The sequence below is a fragment of the Castanea sativa genome, chromosome 2 (genome assembly GCF_040712315.1).
Source record: "Castanea sativa cultivar Marrone di Chiusa Pesio chromosome 2, ASM4071231v1".
In the NCBI taxonomy this organism is placed as follows: domain Eukaryota; kingdom Viridiplantae; phylum Streptophyta; class Magnoliopsida; order Fagales; family Fagaceae; genus Castanea; species Castanea sativa.
In genome coordinates this window covers 20,411,686-20,429,731 of record NC_134014.1, presented here as the reverse complement: position 1 = coordinate 20,429,731, position 18,046 = coordinate 20,411,686, and the positions used below count along the sequence as shown (strand labels likewise).

The 18,046-nt window shown below is 34.5% G+C and overlaps 1 protein-coding gene and 1 pseudogene across 1 annotated transcript; both read right to left on the bottom strand.

Moving 5' to 3' along the window:
• Positions 1-750: 750 nt before the first annotated feature.
• LOC142625036 (metalloendoproteinase 1-like) lies at positions 751-14,542 on the bottom strand (annotated as a pseudogene).
• Positions 14,543-16,432: 1,890 nt separating this feature from the next.
• On the bottom strand, positions 16,433-17,682 carry LOC142626253 (metalloendoproteinase 2-MMP-like). The gene has a single exon (XM_075800054.1). It carries the CDS (start codon positions 17,651-17,653, stop codon positions 16,712-16,714), a length of 942 nt encoding a protein of 313 aa, XP_075656169.1. The 5' UTR covers positions 17,654-17,682; the 3' UTR covers positions 16,433-16,711.
• Between the last annotated feature and the right edge of the window lie 364 nt (positions 17,683-18,046).

Genomic DNA, 18,046 nt, shown 5'->3' with positions numbered 1-18,046 from the left:
AGATCAAATAAGAAAAAAATAATCCAACGGAACACTTGTAGCATGAAATTTCAAATTGCAAGTAGGCAACTTAAATTTTGGTCAAATTACAGGTAGGTAAAGTGTCAAATTTTAAACCAAAGATAGGCAACTTAAATTTCACCCAAACCACATGTTAGTAAGTTATAATTTGCGGTTATTTTTATAAACTTTAATAGTAAGATTCCTTGCTTTAACTAGTATTTTATTTTTGAAAGTACCAAAAATTTTAAAATATTTGTGCTGAAAGCCAATCAATAAAAATCCTAAAAAAATATAATTTTTGGTCTTAGTTATTATTGTTAAAACAAAAAATTTAAAAGGTTTTTTTTATCTCATCATACAAATTTTCAAGATCGTACAATTCCATGAAATTGGTAGTAAAAATGAAGCATTATTATTTTATTTTATTTTCTATAATTTGATAATTCGGGTGGAAGAATTTGAACACTAGAAATCTACGTTGAAAAACACCAAGAGATCCCTAATCGAACTACAAGACTCTTGAAAAAAATAAAGTAATACTATTACATCATGAAGTAAAATACAATCAAGCATCACTTTCTACCATGAGTAGGTAAAATCTTTATTTTGTCTCTTGTACTAATCTCTCTTCCTTTTTCTATGTATATGGTCGAATAGTCCTAGTGCCATGCATTTGCAGTTTTGCACTATGCTTTATTCTCTACCTTGCTAATACTTGCATATTGCAATTTGCAAATCCTTGAACACTTAAAAATTATATAAGACTTTAATGCCGTCAATATCGTCCCTATGCAAACCTTGGGTCACTCCTGGACGTATGCTAGGCCACATGATGGCCCCTTCAAAGAGCTAAGATCAAGTCCAAGAAGGTGCCCAATTTCTTGCAATGCAACAGTCTCCAAGTCAAACGCACCTGGAGAAGCTCCAAGACTCCATTGCTCATCTGGATCATAATGGAATCTCCCATCCGTTGGTGCCCAAGCATGTGCTAAGATTCCACCAGCTCCATCAAAAGCGTGCCCATCTCCGTGATCCCTCCTGTGGAAACTAACTTTGATATCTGCATTTGTGTAGTCTTGTGCTCTTAAGAACCTGAAGTGTGTGTTGGCAGCCCATGTTTCGAAAACTTTTGTGACGGGACTCATTGCTTCAGTTGGGGTGCTAGGGAGAAATCCATAGGTGAAAGATGGCCACTTGGGATTTCCTTGGAAAAAAAATATAGTGAGAGACGATATGTAAAGAGCCATGGCTGTGATGATGTTTCTTTTCCCTTGAGTGCATCTAATTCTGAAAGCTTGGATTTATGCTAAAACACAAGAGCTTGTTTAGACCCCCAATAAAAAATTACGGCTAGATTGCTTTTACTCTTACTTAATCAAAGTGCGAAACAAAAGTAAATATGCATAATGAACCGATACTACTTTAGTGCATACACATGAACAATAAACAATAAAAGTAAAGTACAAGAGTAAGGGAAGAGAGATGCAAACACAAGATAACACCAAGATGTGTTATTGAAGAGGAAACTGAAGAACTCGGCGAAAAGCTTCTCTGCTGCCCTCTAAGCGGTAATCGATCCACTAGAGAATAAAGTTGGAGTACACGAATAACAAATGACTCTCCAAGCCTAGTCTACCCAATGTACTTGAGCCCTCTACGCTCTTGCTACCAACGGACTTCTCGAAGTCATGTCTTCTCTAGTTTTTCAGATCCCACAATACACCCGATTGCATCTGCCGAACCTCACTGGCTTCTTTTGGCAAATCTCCAAAGCTTCCCAAGCTCCAAAACACTCTCTATACTTTGAATAGGTGTGGGTTGTGTTTGAATACAAATTTCCTCTCAAGGTATGGTAATGGGAGAGGGAAGGAGAAGAGCCTACAATGATTTCTCACTAAGGATGAGTAGCTCTCACTCTAAAAGATGGGTGTGTTGTGTTTTAAAAAACCTCTCTAGGGTTTTTCTCTCTAAATGGCTTCTCATACTTTTGTGGGTAATGAGGGTATATATAGTATTGGTGAGAGGTAAGAAAGTCACACTTAAAAATCCTCCAGGCGAAATGTTTCGCAAGTATTTCGCGGGAAGGTCTTACCCTCGAGGCACTCGCAAAATCGACAACCTGGCATGACTCTTCAACTTCCAGCATGTACTTCTCACGTGACTCTTTCGCGGGTTAGCTTCTCAAAAGACACTAGCGAAATCTACTTATTCATCTAATACATGCTTGATTCTTCACCAACTTAATACTAAATCTAATAAAATAAAATTCCACAAAATACAAGTAACAAAATAAAAGCAATGACAACACTTTTTGTCATGGAATAAAGCCAATATAAAACATAATTGTAAATTACAACTTTACAATCTCCCCCTTTGGCTATTCCATGACAAAACACCTTATAACAGACTCTAAACTTAAACATGAGTTTGGGAATAATGGCAGAACTCACTCACACCTAAATTTAAAAGTTGTGATGAACTTGGAACATATATACATGTAACCTGAAACACTTGCACAAAACATATTAGACCCTCAAGGTAAATTAAGTGATAAAAGGACAAGTATAATGTAACAAGTAAAATGCGATAAAGTAAACATGTTGTGAAACATATGAGCAACTTGATCAAACACATGACGGTCATATGGAAATGACCACAATGATCATATAGCAAAGCAAATGATCATCCAAACATGCAATCATTAAAGCACAATAGCATAAGGAAGTATGCATGTCCAACACATAAACATGATACAATGAGAACAACAAAGCATAGATACTAAACATAACTCAAAACACCATAAAACAATGAGAAAACAAGCATACAGTAAAACAAGACAAAACAAGGTTTTCTCATAAAAGATGTCTTCTCCCCCATGGTATATGCATCTCCCCTATGGCTTTCTCCCCCTATGAATGTGCACAACATAGAATGACTCCCCTTGAGGATGTACACATGAGTCATATAGAAATGATGAAACATTTCGATATATGCTCTAGTATACTCTCCCTCTTTATGTCACGAATAGACAAATGAATCAAGAGGAAGGAGGGAAAGAAAAGAAGATATGAACAAGGATAAGATGCATGAAGGGTGCAAGATGAGTGAGAAAATAAAGCTTAAACAAAAGATTAAAAATTTTTTTTTTTTTAAATGCTACAAAGCATAAAGAACATGACATGCTAAGGATGATGGAACAAAATAAAGACCAAGGCATGACAAGAACATGTTACATGTGCTAAAAGGTCTACAAAGACTTAACTAGCATGAGTGAATGCAAAACATGTCAAGTGTTAGAGTGTGTGCAACAAAGGTGCATCTAGTGTGCATGTGAGATGCATGACCTATGCATGAGCAAGCACTCACGGGACAAAATGTGTAAAACACATAACCAATGATCAATACATGATAAACATGCATAATCATGGTAATCCCCAAAAATTGTTACTTATCAGAGTCCAAAACAACGAGAAAATGTCATTTGGGTATTTTATCAAACACTTAGTGCACACACTACACATGTATGTTAAACAATGCATGAACATATGAAAAATTTGCCTAAATACATGTTATTTTCGCTACAAGGGGCCAACATTCAAAGAAAATCATTATTCAAAAAAAAAACCAATAAAAAAGATTGACAAAAATTAAATTTTCCAAACCCCATTTGAGAAAAATTCCAACTATGAATATAAAACCCCCCAAAAACACAATCTAAGAATAAAAAACAATGAAAAGAGTTGAATATTATTTTAGAGATATTAATGGAATGAAAAACACTTGAATTTAGTTGGATTTTTGATGTAGAAATATTAAAATAGGGGTTTGGGAGAATATGAGAGAAGTTTAAAACAAATATCCCACAAAATGCCCTTTAAGAAATTGATTTGGAAATTTTTGCTGGAAGCTGGGAATTTTCGCGAGAAGCTAGGAATTTTCGCTGGTAAGCCCTACTCGCGAAACAGTTGCAAAACAGTCTGTCCAAAGTTGAAAAACTTGAGAATTTGACCATTTAACTTGCAACTAAACTTACACATGAAATAAGTCACGAAAATTCCCAAAAAACATGTTTTTCACACAAAAACAACTTGAAAAACTTTGAAAAACATGGGTGATACAAATCACTTCCAAAAACAAATAAAACGATCAAAATTTTTATGGTTTGATCCACATATGATTGAGCACACACACATCACATCACATTTGAATATGTACAATCACACAAATGAAATAGACATTCACTGAACATTAGTCTTGTGTATTGTGTGTGTGGATCAAGTATGAACCTGTCTATAGTCTAGTATGGAGCTTCAATGATCAATTCAATCAAGTCATACACGACTAGTATGAAGTCAAGTGACCTATCTCACTTGTAGAAATGAACATATATGACCCCTCACCAATGTAATTACAATTGATTGAAAGCCATTTGTTTTGCTTCCATTTTACATACTTTCGATCGAAAACAACTCAAATTTTTTAGAAGCGATGCCATAAACATTTTGAGATAACTTTGACAATTGAGTCTTTGGCTTTGGCACCATACAATTAAATACAAATCACTTTCTCTTTTTCCTAGTCAAATACTAATATGTGTGATGACTTTTTCAACTCAATATCTCTTTTCAAGATTGACATTTGTAGAGCTCTTCAAAAAGAAAAAAAATATGTGAGGAGATATATAGGCACAAGTCTACTCATGTATCAAGATCAAGCAAGACTATTAACCAATCATTCATGACAAACTTGAAGATCTATTTACAACAATCAAAACATAGATTTCAAGATGTTGCTCACACTTAGAAAATGTGCATACATAACAAGCTAAGCTTGTAAATGCACTACGCCATTAGTACGGAGGTACTAGGCAAAACTCACATGTGAACTGTGCTCAAACATATATGATCAAACTTTTTGAATTTTTCACTTTTTATGTGTTTTTGGATTTCTACACACACAAAATCAAAAGTATAAAAGTAAGATTAAATGCAGAAACAACAAAAACAATGCATATAAAGAGATGCATGATGCAAAAATGCATGACAATGAAGCATCTAATGCATAAAGGGTCCTACAAAGATCAAAAAAATTAGATCAAGGACCAAAAAAGCATAAGCTCAACCATAGGAACCCTTCCTCATCCAAACGAAATGATTTTTTGGAATGAGTGTCCCATGAAAAGTGAGACGAGGGTTGGAAGAATGAGAACTGAAGATGCAAATAGACAAGAAGGTAAGAGCATCAAAACCTTTCTTCAACAACTTATCATTTTTCTCCAAAATTGGTTTTGATTTTTATAGCACAACTTCCAAAAAGCTCAAGTTTATCTTTTCTTTTAATTCTTCTAAGAGCTTAAAACTTAAAGCAATGAGGTCTAAGATGACCAAAGGCACTACAATGGTGACAAACAATGTGTTTAAGTCTACTAGGCTTTTTGGGAAGGGATCTAGCAACATGGTTTTTTTTCTTCAACTTTGGACATTGAGGTCTTATATGACCAATCACACCACAATGGTGGTAAGTTGAAACAAACTTAGATCCATCCAAAACCTTAGATTGAGACCTAAACAGAGGCTTTGGCTTAAGAGTCTTTCTCTCCACCTTTTGATTTCTTTTGTGTGGAGGAATGTACACAAATTTGTCCTTTGAGGTAGAACACACAATAGACACAAAATCGGGTACCACAACATGATTGCAACAAATATTTTCATCATTTTTAGTAATAGGCTTAGCAATCAAACACTTGGCATGCATCCTAAGAGATTTATTTTCACATTTAAGATCATCAACTAATTTGTTAGACAAAACAATTTTAGCATTCAAGTTCATATCCAACATTCAAACTCCTTTAGTTTTTCAAGAGAATGTTCAGCAAGTTTCTTATACTTTTCAACCAATTTATTGGATTCACTGAGCTTAAGAATCAAATCATCATTTTCAAAAATAAACTTGCTCAAATTCTCATGAAACTTCTTTGCCTTTTTCTTCAAGAGTTTGACATTTGGAATATTAACAACACCCATAGATTCATATAACATGTCATCACAATTATGAGGATTAACACTCATTGAGGCATTTTCACAAACACATGGCATGTTACATTCAACAACATCCAAAACATCCATAAAAGCATACAAAACACTATCCATGGCAAAACACACAAGGGGTCAAGGATCACATTTAAGTAATGAAACCAAACAAGTGTACCCGCTTTGATATCAATTGAAAGCTCGAATTTGTGCTAAAATACAAGAGCCTGTTTAGACCCCCAATAAAAAATTATGGCTAGATTGCTTTTACTCTTACTTAACCAAAGTGCGGAACAAGAGTAAATGTGCACAATGAACCGATACTACTCTAGCGCATACACATGAATAATAAATAATAAAAGTAAAGCACAAGAGTAAGGGAAGAGAGATGCAAACACAAGATAACACTAAGATGTGTTATCAAAGAGAAAACTGAAGAACTCAGTGAAAAACCTCTCTGCCGCCCTCCAAGCGATAATCAATCCACTAGAGAATAAAGTAGGAGTACATGAATAACAAACGGCCTTCTAAGCCTAGTCTACCTAATGTACTTGAACCCTTCAAGCACCTACTACCAACGAACTACTTGGAATCATGTCTTCTCTAACTTTTCGGATCCCTTAATACGCCCGATTGCATCCGCCAAGCCTCACCGGCTTCTTTTTGAAAATTCCTAAAGCTTCCTAAGCTCGAAACACTCTCTACACTCTAAATAAGTGTAGGTTGTATTTGGGTACAAATCTCCTCTCAAGGTATGGCAATGGGAGAGGGAATGTGAATAGGCTACAATGATTTCTCACTAAGGTTGAGTAGCTCTCTCTCTCTAAAAGATGGGTGTGTTGTGTTGTAGAAAACCTATCTAGGATTTTTCTCTCTGAATGGCCTCTTATACTTTTGTGGGTAATGAGGGTATATATAGTATGGGTAAAGGGTAAGAAAGTCACACTTAAAAATTTCCAAGCAGAATGTTTTGCAAGTATTTCGCGGGAAGGCCTTATCCGCGAGACACTCGCGAAATCGACAACTTGGCATGACTCTTCAACTTCCAGCATGTGCTTCTCACGGGGCACTTTCGTGGGTTAGCTTCTCGCGAGACACTCGTGAAATCCACTTGTTCATCCAATACATGCTCGATTTTTCACCAACTTAATACTAAAACTAATACAATAAAATCCCACAAAATACAAGTAACAAAATGAAAGCAATTACAACACTTTTTGTCATGGAATAAAGCCAACATAAAACATAGTTTTAAATCGCAACTTTACAAATTCGTACCAATGGTGATATCTGCCACCCCACAATGAGGCATCATCATTGTTTATACCGATTTGGCATCCAAAGTTCTAGTTGCATTGAGATGGTAGTTTAGTATATATGTTTTAATAGCAGTTTCCAAGAGTTCATCAAAATCATCGTCATTGGTATAAGTGTGATTTTTGGAATGGTTATTATAGCTCAAAGTAACCAAAATTTTCAAGGTAGGCTTTGAGGTTATGGATGCCTTTGACCTTTTCTCCCTTGTGACATCCTTGAAGATGTTTGAGAAACTCAAAGGGTGACGATTTCTTGCCGTGGGAGTTTCGTGAAGTTGCATGAGAATGGAAAGGAAGGAGGAGAAGAAGGAGGAGGAGAGTGAATGAAAACAGAGAAAAAGCTTTATTAAAAGCAATAACTAATATCGTTTGAAGCTAAGCCAGAAATTGACGTTGCAAAAGTGTTATAGTTTGGTTGCTATTTATAGATTATCAAGTAGAATCTATAACTGTATGTGATAATATAAAAGCAGGCTGATTTCTTTTGCAAAGTCAGTCTTATATTAATTAGTATGAGTAAAATTTAAGATTGAAAGACTTCCAATTCTTCGGTCAGAGTATAAGTTGATCAGAGTTATATTAAAATTATAAAAGGAGACCAATTCTCTAATATTTTGGTATTAACGAATACCCTTGGACTGGACTCGGTGCCATACATTATATACTCTCCAAATTAATTGGGACAAAAAATGATTAGCGTAAACTGCGGGTTCGGATAGAGTGTGTAAAATATGCAGCGCAGTTGACAACGGGAAAACTTTCCTAAAATTGTTTTTTTTTTTTTTATTATTATATATTTTTTCTTCTTTAAAAAGTTCTAGTTATATTGACAGGAAATTGCTACATGAAATTTATAGAAATAAAAAATAAAAAATAAAATCGAAAACCAGAGCTGTAATATTGTAATCTAACTTTATACTATGACCGAGCACTAATTTCTCTTTTTAAGCTTTAGACAACCCAGTGGCGATTTTAGGATTATTTTTTTTCAAGGTGGTCATTAAAAAATTTAAATTATACAAAATCTAATAAAAAGATAACTTTATACATTAACAAAAAAAAACACCAAATACATAAAATCTTGCAATTTCCTTTTACGAATTTTCTTATTTTGAAATCGTTGTCTCGTTCTCAATATTGCAAGCTACATCTCTTTCAGAATTTTAGTTAAATTAAAATTTTCATGAGCCTTTTCTTTTTGTTTGTAAAGATGTTATATGTTTTTAAGGGGACCAAAATTTAAGGATAACGTTTTACAACAACTTTGGTCCCCTTAACAATATATAAGGTCCCCTTAACAATATATTTTGAAAATCTAACTTTGCTACAACTACAACTCTTACTAAACAAATTAACATGACTACATATTTTGAAAATCTAACCATTGAATTGCATGTTCTTTATGTTCTTAAAGCATATGTCAATCGGATGTTATTTACTATTCGATTCATAAACTTATTTTTATGTATAATTTTAGACTCCAAAAAGTCAAAAACTCAAAATTTAAACATTTGATGAATGACATAGCTATTGGTCTTAGATCTTCTTGAAAATTTTCAAGTATGGAGGATTAATAAATAAAAAATCTAATAGCAGATTTGTCAAAATTCATATCCAATTAAAAATATAAAAATTAAGTGGAGTTGTAACTTTAGTTTACAAGGCTACAATCAAGTTTTTTTTGTCCAAAGTTTAATTATGTTGGGCCTAAAAAAAATTTGGGTGGTCACAAATTTTTTTAAGAATAAAAAAATCATAAATTTTTAAAATTGATATATAATAATGATTTTTTTTTCCAAGTCAGTGTGGTCTTGTGACAACCTTGGTCACAATGTGGAGCTACTCCTTAAACAACCTAACAATGAGGAATGTAGTGAAAATACAGTTTAAACCGAGAAATTTGTTACCCAAAAGAAGAATTGGAAAAAAGGAAGAGAAAAAAGTACTAATTCTTTTAAAGAAAATTCTATTTTCTTCAATCCAAGCTCAATTTTATTTCGAAGAAACGATCAGATATTGGTCAAACTGTGGTCAAGCCTAGGTTGACAATAGTCAAACTTGGTACAAGTTAGTAAAATCATTTGAAAATATTATCAAGCCACCGGCCAACTCGTAGGTTGATATAAAAGGTAGAAAATTAGTATTTTGGTGAAACATTGCACTTAATAGATCACCGGCCAAACCAATCAAAGTTTGGTCGACTAAGAGCATTTTAGTCATTTCAACTCGTAGAGTGGAAATTTAAGTGATCCAACGTTTGAAAGATAAATTTATTTATTCTTAACATTCCCTTGGTCCGTGGATAAAAACATATTTTTTTAGAATTTCTAGGGCTCGAGATGTAAATTAAAGGCAGACAAAATACAGTGTTGACATGCGCTTTTGTGCGTTCGCATAAAATGGGTTAAACACATAATCTAAATATTATGTAAAATAAAACATCAAATGACACCTACATTAATATGCATGAACATGATTTTTTTTTTTTTTTTTTTTTTGAGAAGATGAACATGTTCATCTGAATATAAGAATTAACAAACTAATCATAAGTTTGCAATTAAATTCTAGCCCAATCATGCATGTCAATGCTCATTCATAAATATCCGAAACATGCTCAATACATTAAACACATAGACGTGCCTTTATTTAAGTAACTAGGTGCACAAAAACATTGAAAATAAATCAAACAAGTAAAATAATTTCACTAATGCGAATTTGTATTGATGAATATGTGGTACAATTCTCTATAATTACAAAAGAGTGATCTTCTAATTCGATCTCCTTGCAAGACTTCTTGATTGGAATTGAGGTAATGTGATTTTGACTCAAACACCAAATATCCTTCAATTTGGTTGAAAAATAGATCGAAGACTCTTGAAATAGAATTACAACGAATCTCTGGCTAAAAGCTTGTTAGAAATTCCTTGTTCGTTGTGTGTTCTTTGTGTGTTCTTCGCGTGTTCTTCGTCTTTGAAGGTTTATGGTGAAAGTTTTTCGGAGCTTTTGGGGCTTGAATCCATTGAGCTTTGCTGATTTCTAGTTTCTTGAAGTTTCTGGAGGCTTTTGGACTTGATTCCAGCAAACTTTAAGATCTAAGAAGGTATTTTGGATGGTTCTGCTTCAAATGTTCTTCGACTTTGAGATTGAAGTTATAGAGGGCTTTGAGGCTTGATGCCTACAGAGCTTCTATACTTCTGAGTGCTTTTAAATCTTCTTTGATGCTGCTTATGCTCTAGTTGTCTTGGTATGTAGAAATGCCTTAGAAAGGCTTCTATTTATAGAAGTTTGGGGATGGGTGAGTGACACGTGACGAAGTCTGATTGGTGACATGTGTTACAGTCTAATTGGAGGAGCTTTAAGACTTTTTCTCCAAGACTCGTAGCATCTTTTGATTGGCCAAAATATTTTGATTTTCAAGGTGACACATGTCAGCACCCAATTGGACTGCCTATGTCATTGCTTACATGAAAATTGGCATTTTGTATGCCTTTTTATGTTTTTATTTCATGACACTTGCCAAATTTTTGTTGGTTCCTGAATGGTGATGATAGAACCTAGTTGTAGTACGTGACGCTTTGTAATTGGCCTTACTTTGTGGACTTGATAGTATGATATGTCTACTTGTGATAGGTTGAGAATTTTGCCTCTCTAATACCCTTGCATATCTTGATTTTGATTATAGGACACTTCTTTATGAATTTTCTAAAGAAATTTGGGAATAGTTTGGATAATTTTATGGGTTTTTTGCTTGCATTTTTTAGTGGGAGTGGTACTGTAGTTAATTTTTTATAGCTATTAAGTAACAAACTTTCTCACACTTACCTAAGAAACAGGGCCCATGCGCAGGGTATTTGTGTGCATGCACTTGGTTTCAATTTTTCCACTATCCTAGTTTGATTTTTGTTCATTTTTTTACAATTTTGAGGTAATAACTTCGCGTACTGGAATGGAGGCCTTACCAAACTCTGTTTTAGGCATTTTTTGGAATAGTTGGAAAGCTTATACAACAGTCTTTATACAGGTATCAACTTTGTGTAGTTTGGTAAGGTTATTTAGTCAAGAAGAAGGGTGGTTCACATTGGAAATATGTATTCAAAGTAGGTTTTTTATTGTTCTTGTACTAGCAATATCTATAAATAAAGACATGATCTTGAGATGCCATTTTTTTTTCTTTTAAGATGTAGATAATTTCTCCTTGTTTACGAAATTATCAACTTTTTGGATCAACCATGGGTGAGTTATGACAAATTTGTGCGTAAAGAGGGCACCCAACTTGTTTTGGACCAAATTTTGTGAGTTTGGCATGATTTTTTCTTTCCATCTTTGCAAACATACTTTTAGGCATTTCCAACCTCTATTTAACTCAAACAAGGTGTTGTTGGAAAGCTTGTGACATCTTCTTTCTAAAGATACCAACTTTGTAGCCTTTCTTTTCAAATTTGATAAGCTAGAAGTTTGGGAAAGTAGCATCAAACTCAAGTTTTTGTCCAAAAATTTCCACTTTGGTATTTTCTCGAATTCTTTTTGTTTGAGTGGAATTTTTGTGATTTGAACTTACCAAATCGAGTCACAAGACCTTTTCAATGACACCTTGCACTAAGCCAAGGTTGTTTGATTGTGATTTAATTGAGATTTAACCTCAATTAATCATGATCAAGTTTTATGTCACTTTATCCAAAAATGGCCACGTATTTGGATAATTTTCAATACCTTGCTCGCTTTATGTCCAATGTGGGCTTGCAAATAATTATTTTAAAGGGAATTACTTAACATTTTATGTGAGCATGAATTTATGCTGATTGAATGAGCTAATGTTTTGTCAACTTTCGGTCAAATTTTGGTTTCTTGTTGTAAAACTCAATGAATGTTAGGAACAAGTTGTGGGAGATGTATTTTGGTGTGATATGATAGAATCTGGTGGTTGGATGATTTGTTCTTGTTGGTTTGACCGCTGGTCAAGGTTTGATCAACGAGGGGTATTTTGGTCAATTTAGCTCTTAATTCTTGAATTTCATTAATTTGACATTCTATTGGATCAAATTAGCTTAATTTTTTTTTCAATTCCTTTGATCTGAAGGTATAAAAAAAATTAAACAAATTTTTTTTTTTTTAATTTTATGGGCTTAATTAATTGAGAACAAACAAAATGAAGAATCAATAAAGGAAACTTGTGGTGCACTAGTGGGTGAGATTTTAGGGCTTGTTTTCATAAGTGGCCTAGATTTAGGTTTGTGATCGTTACTCTCCTAAATTTAGGAAACATGCTTCAAGAATCACATTTCCCTATCAAGATGTCTTCCCAGGTGGTCTTAGGGGTAGTCTATCCCACAAACTCATCTTCTAACTCCTTTGTTTTTTTAGTCATTAAGCTCTACTTGAGGCATTCACAATGGCTCAATGGATAAGGATCTTAGACAAATACGTTTTTATCCATATTATTTTTATAAACTTTATTAGTAAGATGACTACTTTAACTAATTCCTATTTTTGAAAGCACCAAATTTATAAGACATCGGTATTGGAAGTCAATCATAAAAAGTCCTAAAAAAATTATTAATTTTGGTTATTATAGTTAAAAAGAAATTAAAAAGTTTTATTTATCACAATACAAATTTCCAAGTTGTATAATTCCACGACAGTATAAAAATAAAGCATTATTATTTTAATTTATTTTTATGATTTGATAATTGGGGTGGAAGGATTTGCACATTGTTCATTTTCGATGTAAACATCAAGAGATTTTAGTTGAACTACAAGGCTCTTGAAAAAATGAAATAATATTATTACAACATGAAGTAAAATACAATCAAGTGTCACTTTATACCATGAGTAGGTTAAAACTTTATTTTTCCCTCTCCGTGTTTCTATTTATATGGTCCAATAGTCCTAGTGCCATGCATTTGCACTATGCTTTATTCTCTACCCACTAATAATTGCATATTGCAAATCCTTGAACGCTTAATTCTTGTCCATTTGACTATTGTCTAGGTTTGATCAACGAGGAATATTTTGCTCATTTTGGCTCTTAATTCTTGAATTTGGTTAATTTGACATTCAATTGGGTCAAATCAACTTAATTTTTTCGACTCATTTGATTTGAAGGAAAAAAAATTAAACACATTTTTTTTGAAAATTTATGAGCTTAATTAATCGAGAACAAACAAAATGAGGTATCAATAGAGGACACCAATGGTGCACTAGTGGGTGACATTTTAGGGCTTGTTTTCATAAGTGGCCTAGATCTAGGTTTATGATCGTTACTCTTGTAAATTTAGAAAATATGTTTCAAGAATCACATTTCCCTATCAGGATGTCTTCTTGGCCCACAAACTAGGGGCGGCTGCACTTGTAATTCAGGGGGTTCAAATGAACCCCTGACTTCAAAATATATATGTATATGTGTGTGTGTGTGTGTATATATATATATTTATCTATATATAATATTTTTTATTAATTTAATTACCCTTAAAAATATTTTCGCACAACTTGGCTTAAATCTTGTACACCCAATCACAAATCAATTTAGCCCAAAATCAAACATGAGCTCTTTCTCTTTGCAAAATTGATGTTCTCAAGGCATTGTATCCAGGAGGAGCATAACCTGAAATGCTATGGGTAGCAGCATATGCATAGGAACTACGATAATATGGGTTCCTTACAAAGTGAAACGGAAGCCCACTGGTGTAAAATATCCTACCAATTCTACTATACAATTCATGTCTAACATTATTCTGGAATGCTCTCTCCAAAGGAGAACTCGCAATCACCTTCCTCCTCTTACCATCAGCTGGATCTATACTATCACTCCCTGCCTATCTCCGAAATGAGGGGATAAGCCCATGGCCTGGGGGAGGTGGGGGTAAGGGAATTTGACTTCTGCTTTCTCTCTCTAACTTATCATTCTCAATCTAATCATGCATTCACTGCATTTCCAACCTATGGCTCAGTGTCACTTTAGGGCATGCTCTAATACCTTTATTACTATTTTTTAATAAATGAGCCTTAACCCTAGAATAGGATCCCAAAAAAAACTCCACCGCAATAGTTGCACTTAAACTGTATATTTCCAGCTAATTTAATAGTAGAACCAGGTGGTTTTTCTAATTTAGTCACATACTGCCAAAGAGGAGCTTCATCATTTGGCACTTCTTCATTAGATGAAGGTGAAATTTCTATTCTAGTAACTTCATCCATTGCAAATTCAATAGATTCAATTTAACTTACAAATAATTTGAAAAATATATAATAACTATTAACTAAGTAAAAAATCAAACCCAAGTCACAACATTACACTATTACAGCTTATATAAAAAATTTTAAAAAAAAAATCAAATCACAGATTGTAATAGAGCATGTGAGAGTATAATGAGCTTGAGATTGAAAAACTGAGATTGAAAGCTTTGATTAGTTTGATACCTAAGTTAAGAGTGGGTCGGTGAGGTGAGGTGAGCTTGAGACTTGAGACTTGCAAAGAACTCTGAAGCAGAGAGGGGAAGGGAGACGGAGAGTGAGATTGTGAGAGGGGAGGCGGAGAGTAGAGAGCAAAACGGGGAAGGGAATGGGAGCAGTGGAGGCGTGGAGTTGGAGGCGCACAGAGAGATGAGAGTGAGAGGAGCCAAGCTGAGAGTCTGAGACATGAGACAAGAATGAATAGGAGAAAGCATTTGGGTTTTGTTGTTAATTCAAACGGTGTGTTTTGCCCTTTTTTTTTTTTTTAATTTCGGCCTGAATCAGCCGGTTCGGCGCCGGTACAGATTTAATCGGTTTGTTTTGGATAATACGGAAAGATTCGACACGAATTGGCCCAAGTCGGCGCTGAATTGGTGCGTATCGGCGCGTCTTGGGAAAAAAAATCTAGACGCGGCATCGACGCATGGGCAGCGGCGTCACCCACCACACCCCGCGTCAAGCTACGTTGGACGCAGGTGCTGCACCCATTTTGCCGCGTCAATGCTTCAGAGGCTGGCATCTGTCTGAACAGAACAATATAAGTTATGGGATCTTGATATTGGAAACAATGACACAATTAAGCATGGTGGATGTCAAGGAAGCTATAGAGCAACTTTAAGTCTTTAACGTAGGCAAAAAGCAGTTACAGAGTCGATGATATTGATACAGATATGTGTCATTATTTTCATTGCATGGCCGCACGTACAGTCAATTCCTACTCGAACTTCCAGCAGACACTAGCTGATCCAATGTTGCTATCTTCGATTTTGTGTATGAATATTTGAGGAGGCTCTTCTCTGCTGCAGGCAAAGTACACATGAACATATTAATCGCTTGAGGCTAGACCACAAGAACAATCTTACTTTTTATTTTTCATGTTGGTTATTTTTGCATGTTACTTCAAATATACCTGTCAATTAAATTATGAAGCCATGAAATATGCACCAGTAAGGCTCCTTGAATGGGTGAATACCCAAGGATCAAATAATCTGGATTCCGGAATAATAGAGAAGATGTTGAGATACATAAGTAAAAATACATACCAAATGATATGGTATAAATAAGAGATTATAATGCTATGGCTCCGTAGATTAGCCTCTATCGATGACCAAAAAAAAAAAAAGGAGGATCAATTGAGACAGTTTGAGATGTTTAAAAAAAAAACGAAATGAAAAGAGCAAACGGATGTAAATCAGTTGAAGTTGAACATAAAATTAAGCACAAAGAGAACGTACAAGATCGAGGTCGTTAGTAGATCAGGCGTACCTAAAATTTGTAGGGTCAAAGATGTTGGATGAACCTGTAATTTTTTTTTTTTTTTTTGAGAAAAAGGCAAGGAGGATGAACTGATCATATTGGCAACTGTTTTTGCAATTGCACTAGCTTGACATTTTTTTACTTTCTATGTATGTTGTTGAGATTGGGGACGCTTTTACTTCAACATGTGGCTGATAGCCGCTATTTAATGCACTTGAAATGGTACATCTATATTAAAATTCAATCATAAAAAGTCCTCAAAAAATTATTATTTTTGGTTACTATAGTTAAAAAGAAATTAAAAAGTCTTATTTATCACAATACAAATTTCCAAGTTGTATAATTCCATGATAGTATAAAAATGAAGCATTATTATTTTACTTTATTTTTATGATTTGATAATTGGGATTGAAGGATTTGAACATTGTTCATCTTCGATGTAAAGATCAAAAGATCTCAATTGAATTGCAAAGCTCTTGAAAAAATGAAATAGTATTATTACAATTTGAAGTAAAATACAATCAAGTGTCACTTTCTACCAAGAGTAGGTTAAAACTTTACTTTCTCTCTTCATGTTTCATAGTCCCAGTGCCATGTATTTGCACTATGCTTTATTCTCTACCTGCTAATAATTGCATATTGCACATCCTTGAACACTTAAAAATTATATAAGGCTTTAATGCCATCAATATCGTCCCTATGCAAACCTTGGGTCACCCCTGAACGTATGGCAGGCCACATGATGGCCCCTTCAACTTCGCTATGCCCTAACCCAAGAAGGTGCCCAATTTCATGCAAGGCAACTGTCTCCAAGTCATATGAACCTGGGACTGCTCCCACACTCCATTTTTCATCTGCATCATAATGGAATCTCCCATTAGTCGGTGAAAAAGCATGGGCTAGGGTTCCACCAGCTCCATCGAAAGGGGCCCCATCTCCATGGTCCCCCCTATGAAAACCAATTTTGAGATCTGTATTTGTTTGATCTTGAGCCCTTGAGAACTTGAAGTGTGTGTTATCAGCCCGCGTTTCAAAAGCTTTTGTAACGGGACTCATTGCTTCAGTTGGGGTGCCAGGGAGAAATCCATAGGTGAGATGGTACTTAGAAGTTGGCCACTTGGGATTTCCTTGGAAAAAAGTATAGTGAGAGACAGTATGAAGAGAGCCATGGCGATGGTGATGTTTATTCTTGCCTGAGCGCATCCAATTTGTACCATTGATGATATCTGCCACCCCACAACGAGGCATCATCATTGTTGATACTGTGTTGACATCCATTGACCATGTGGCGTTGAGATGGTAATTAAGTTGGTAAGTTTTAATGGCAGATTCCAGGAGTTCATCAAAATCATCATCATTGGTATGAGTTTGATTTTGAGAATGGTTATAGCTCAAATAACCAAATTTCTCAAGGTAGGCTTTGAGGTTATGGATGCCTTTGACCTTTTCTCCCTTGTGACATCCCTGAAGATTTTTGAGAAACTCAAACGGTGATGATTTTTTGTCATGGATGTTTCTTGATGTTGCATGGGAATGGAGAGGAAAAAGGAGAAGAAGGAGGAGAGTGAATGAAAACAGAGAAAAAACTTTATAAGACATTGCTGAGAAAGTTTGAAATAAAGCTAGAAGCTAGAACTTAATGGTGCAAAGTGTTATAGTTTGGTTGCTATTTATAGATTATTAGGTAGAAGGGGGGAATTGATAGATCTTTTGCAAAGTCAGTCGTATGTACATGACTTTTACTAGCAAAATGAAAGACTTCATAGAAGTAATGCTATAGACCAATTAATTAAAGACCATTACAATGAGCTTTTTCTTTTTTTTTTCTTTTTTTTTTTTTTTTTTTTTGTGAGAAACAAGGATCTAGCATTATAATATTAAAAGGAGACTCTTCTCAAAGGAAAGAATATAAAAAGGAGACCAATTCTGTAATATTGGGTCTTAACATATACTCTTGGACTGGCCTCGATCGGTCCAACACATTAGTCTCCA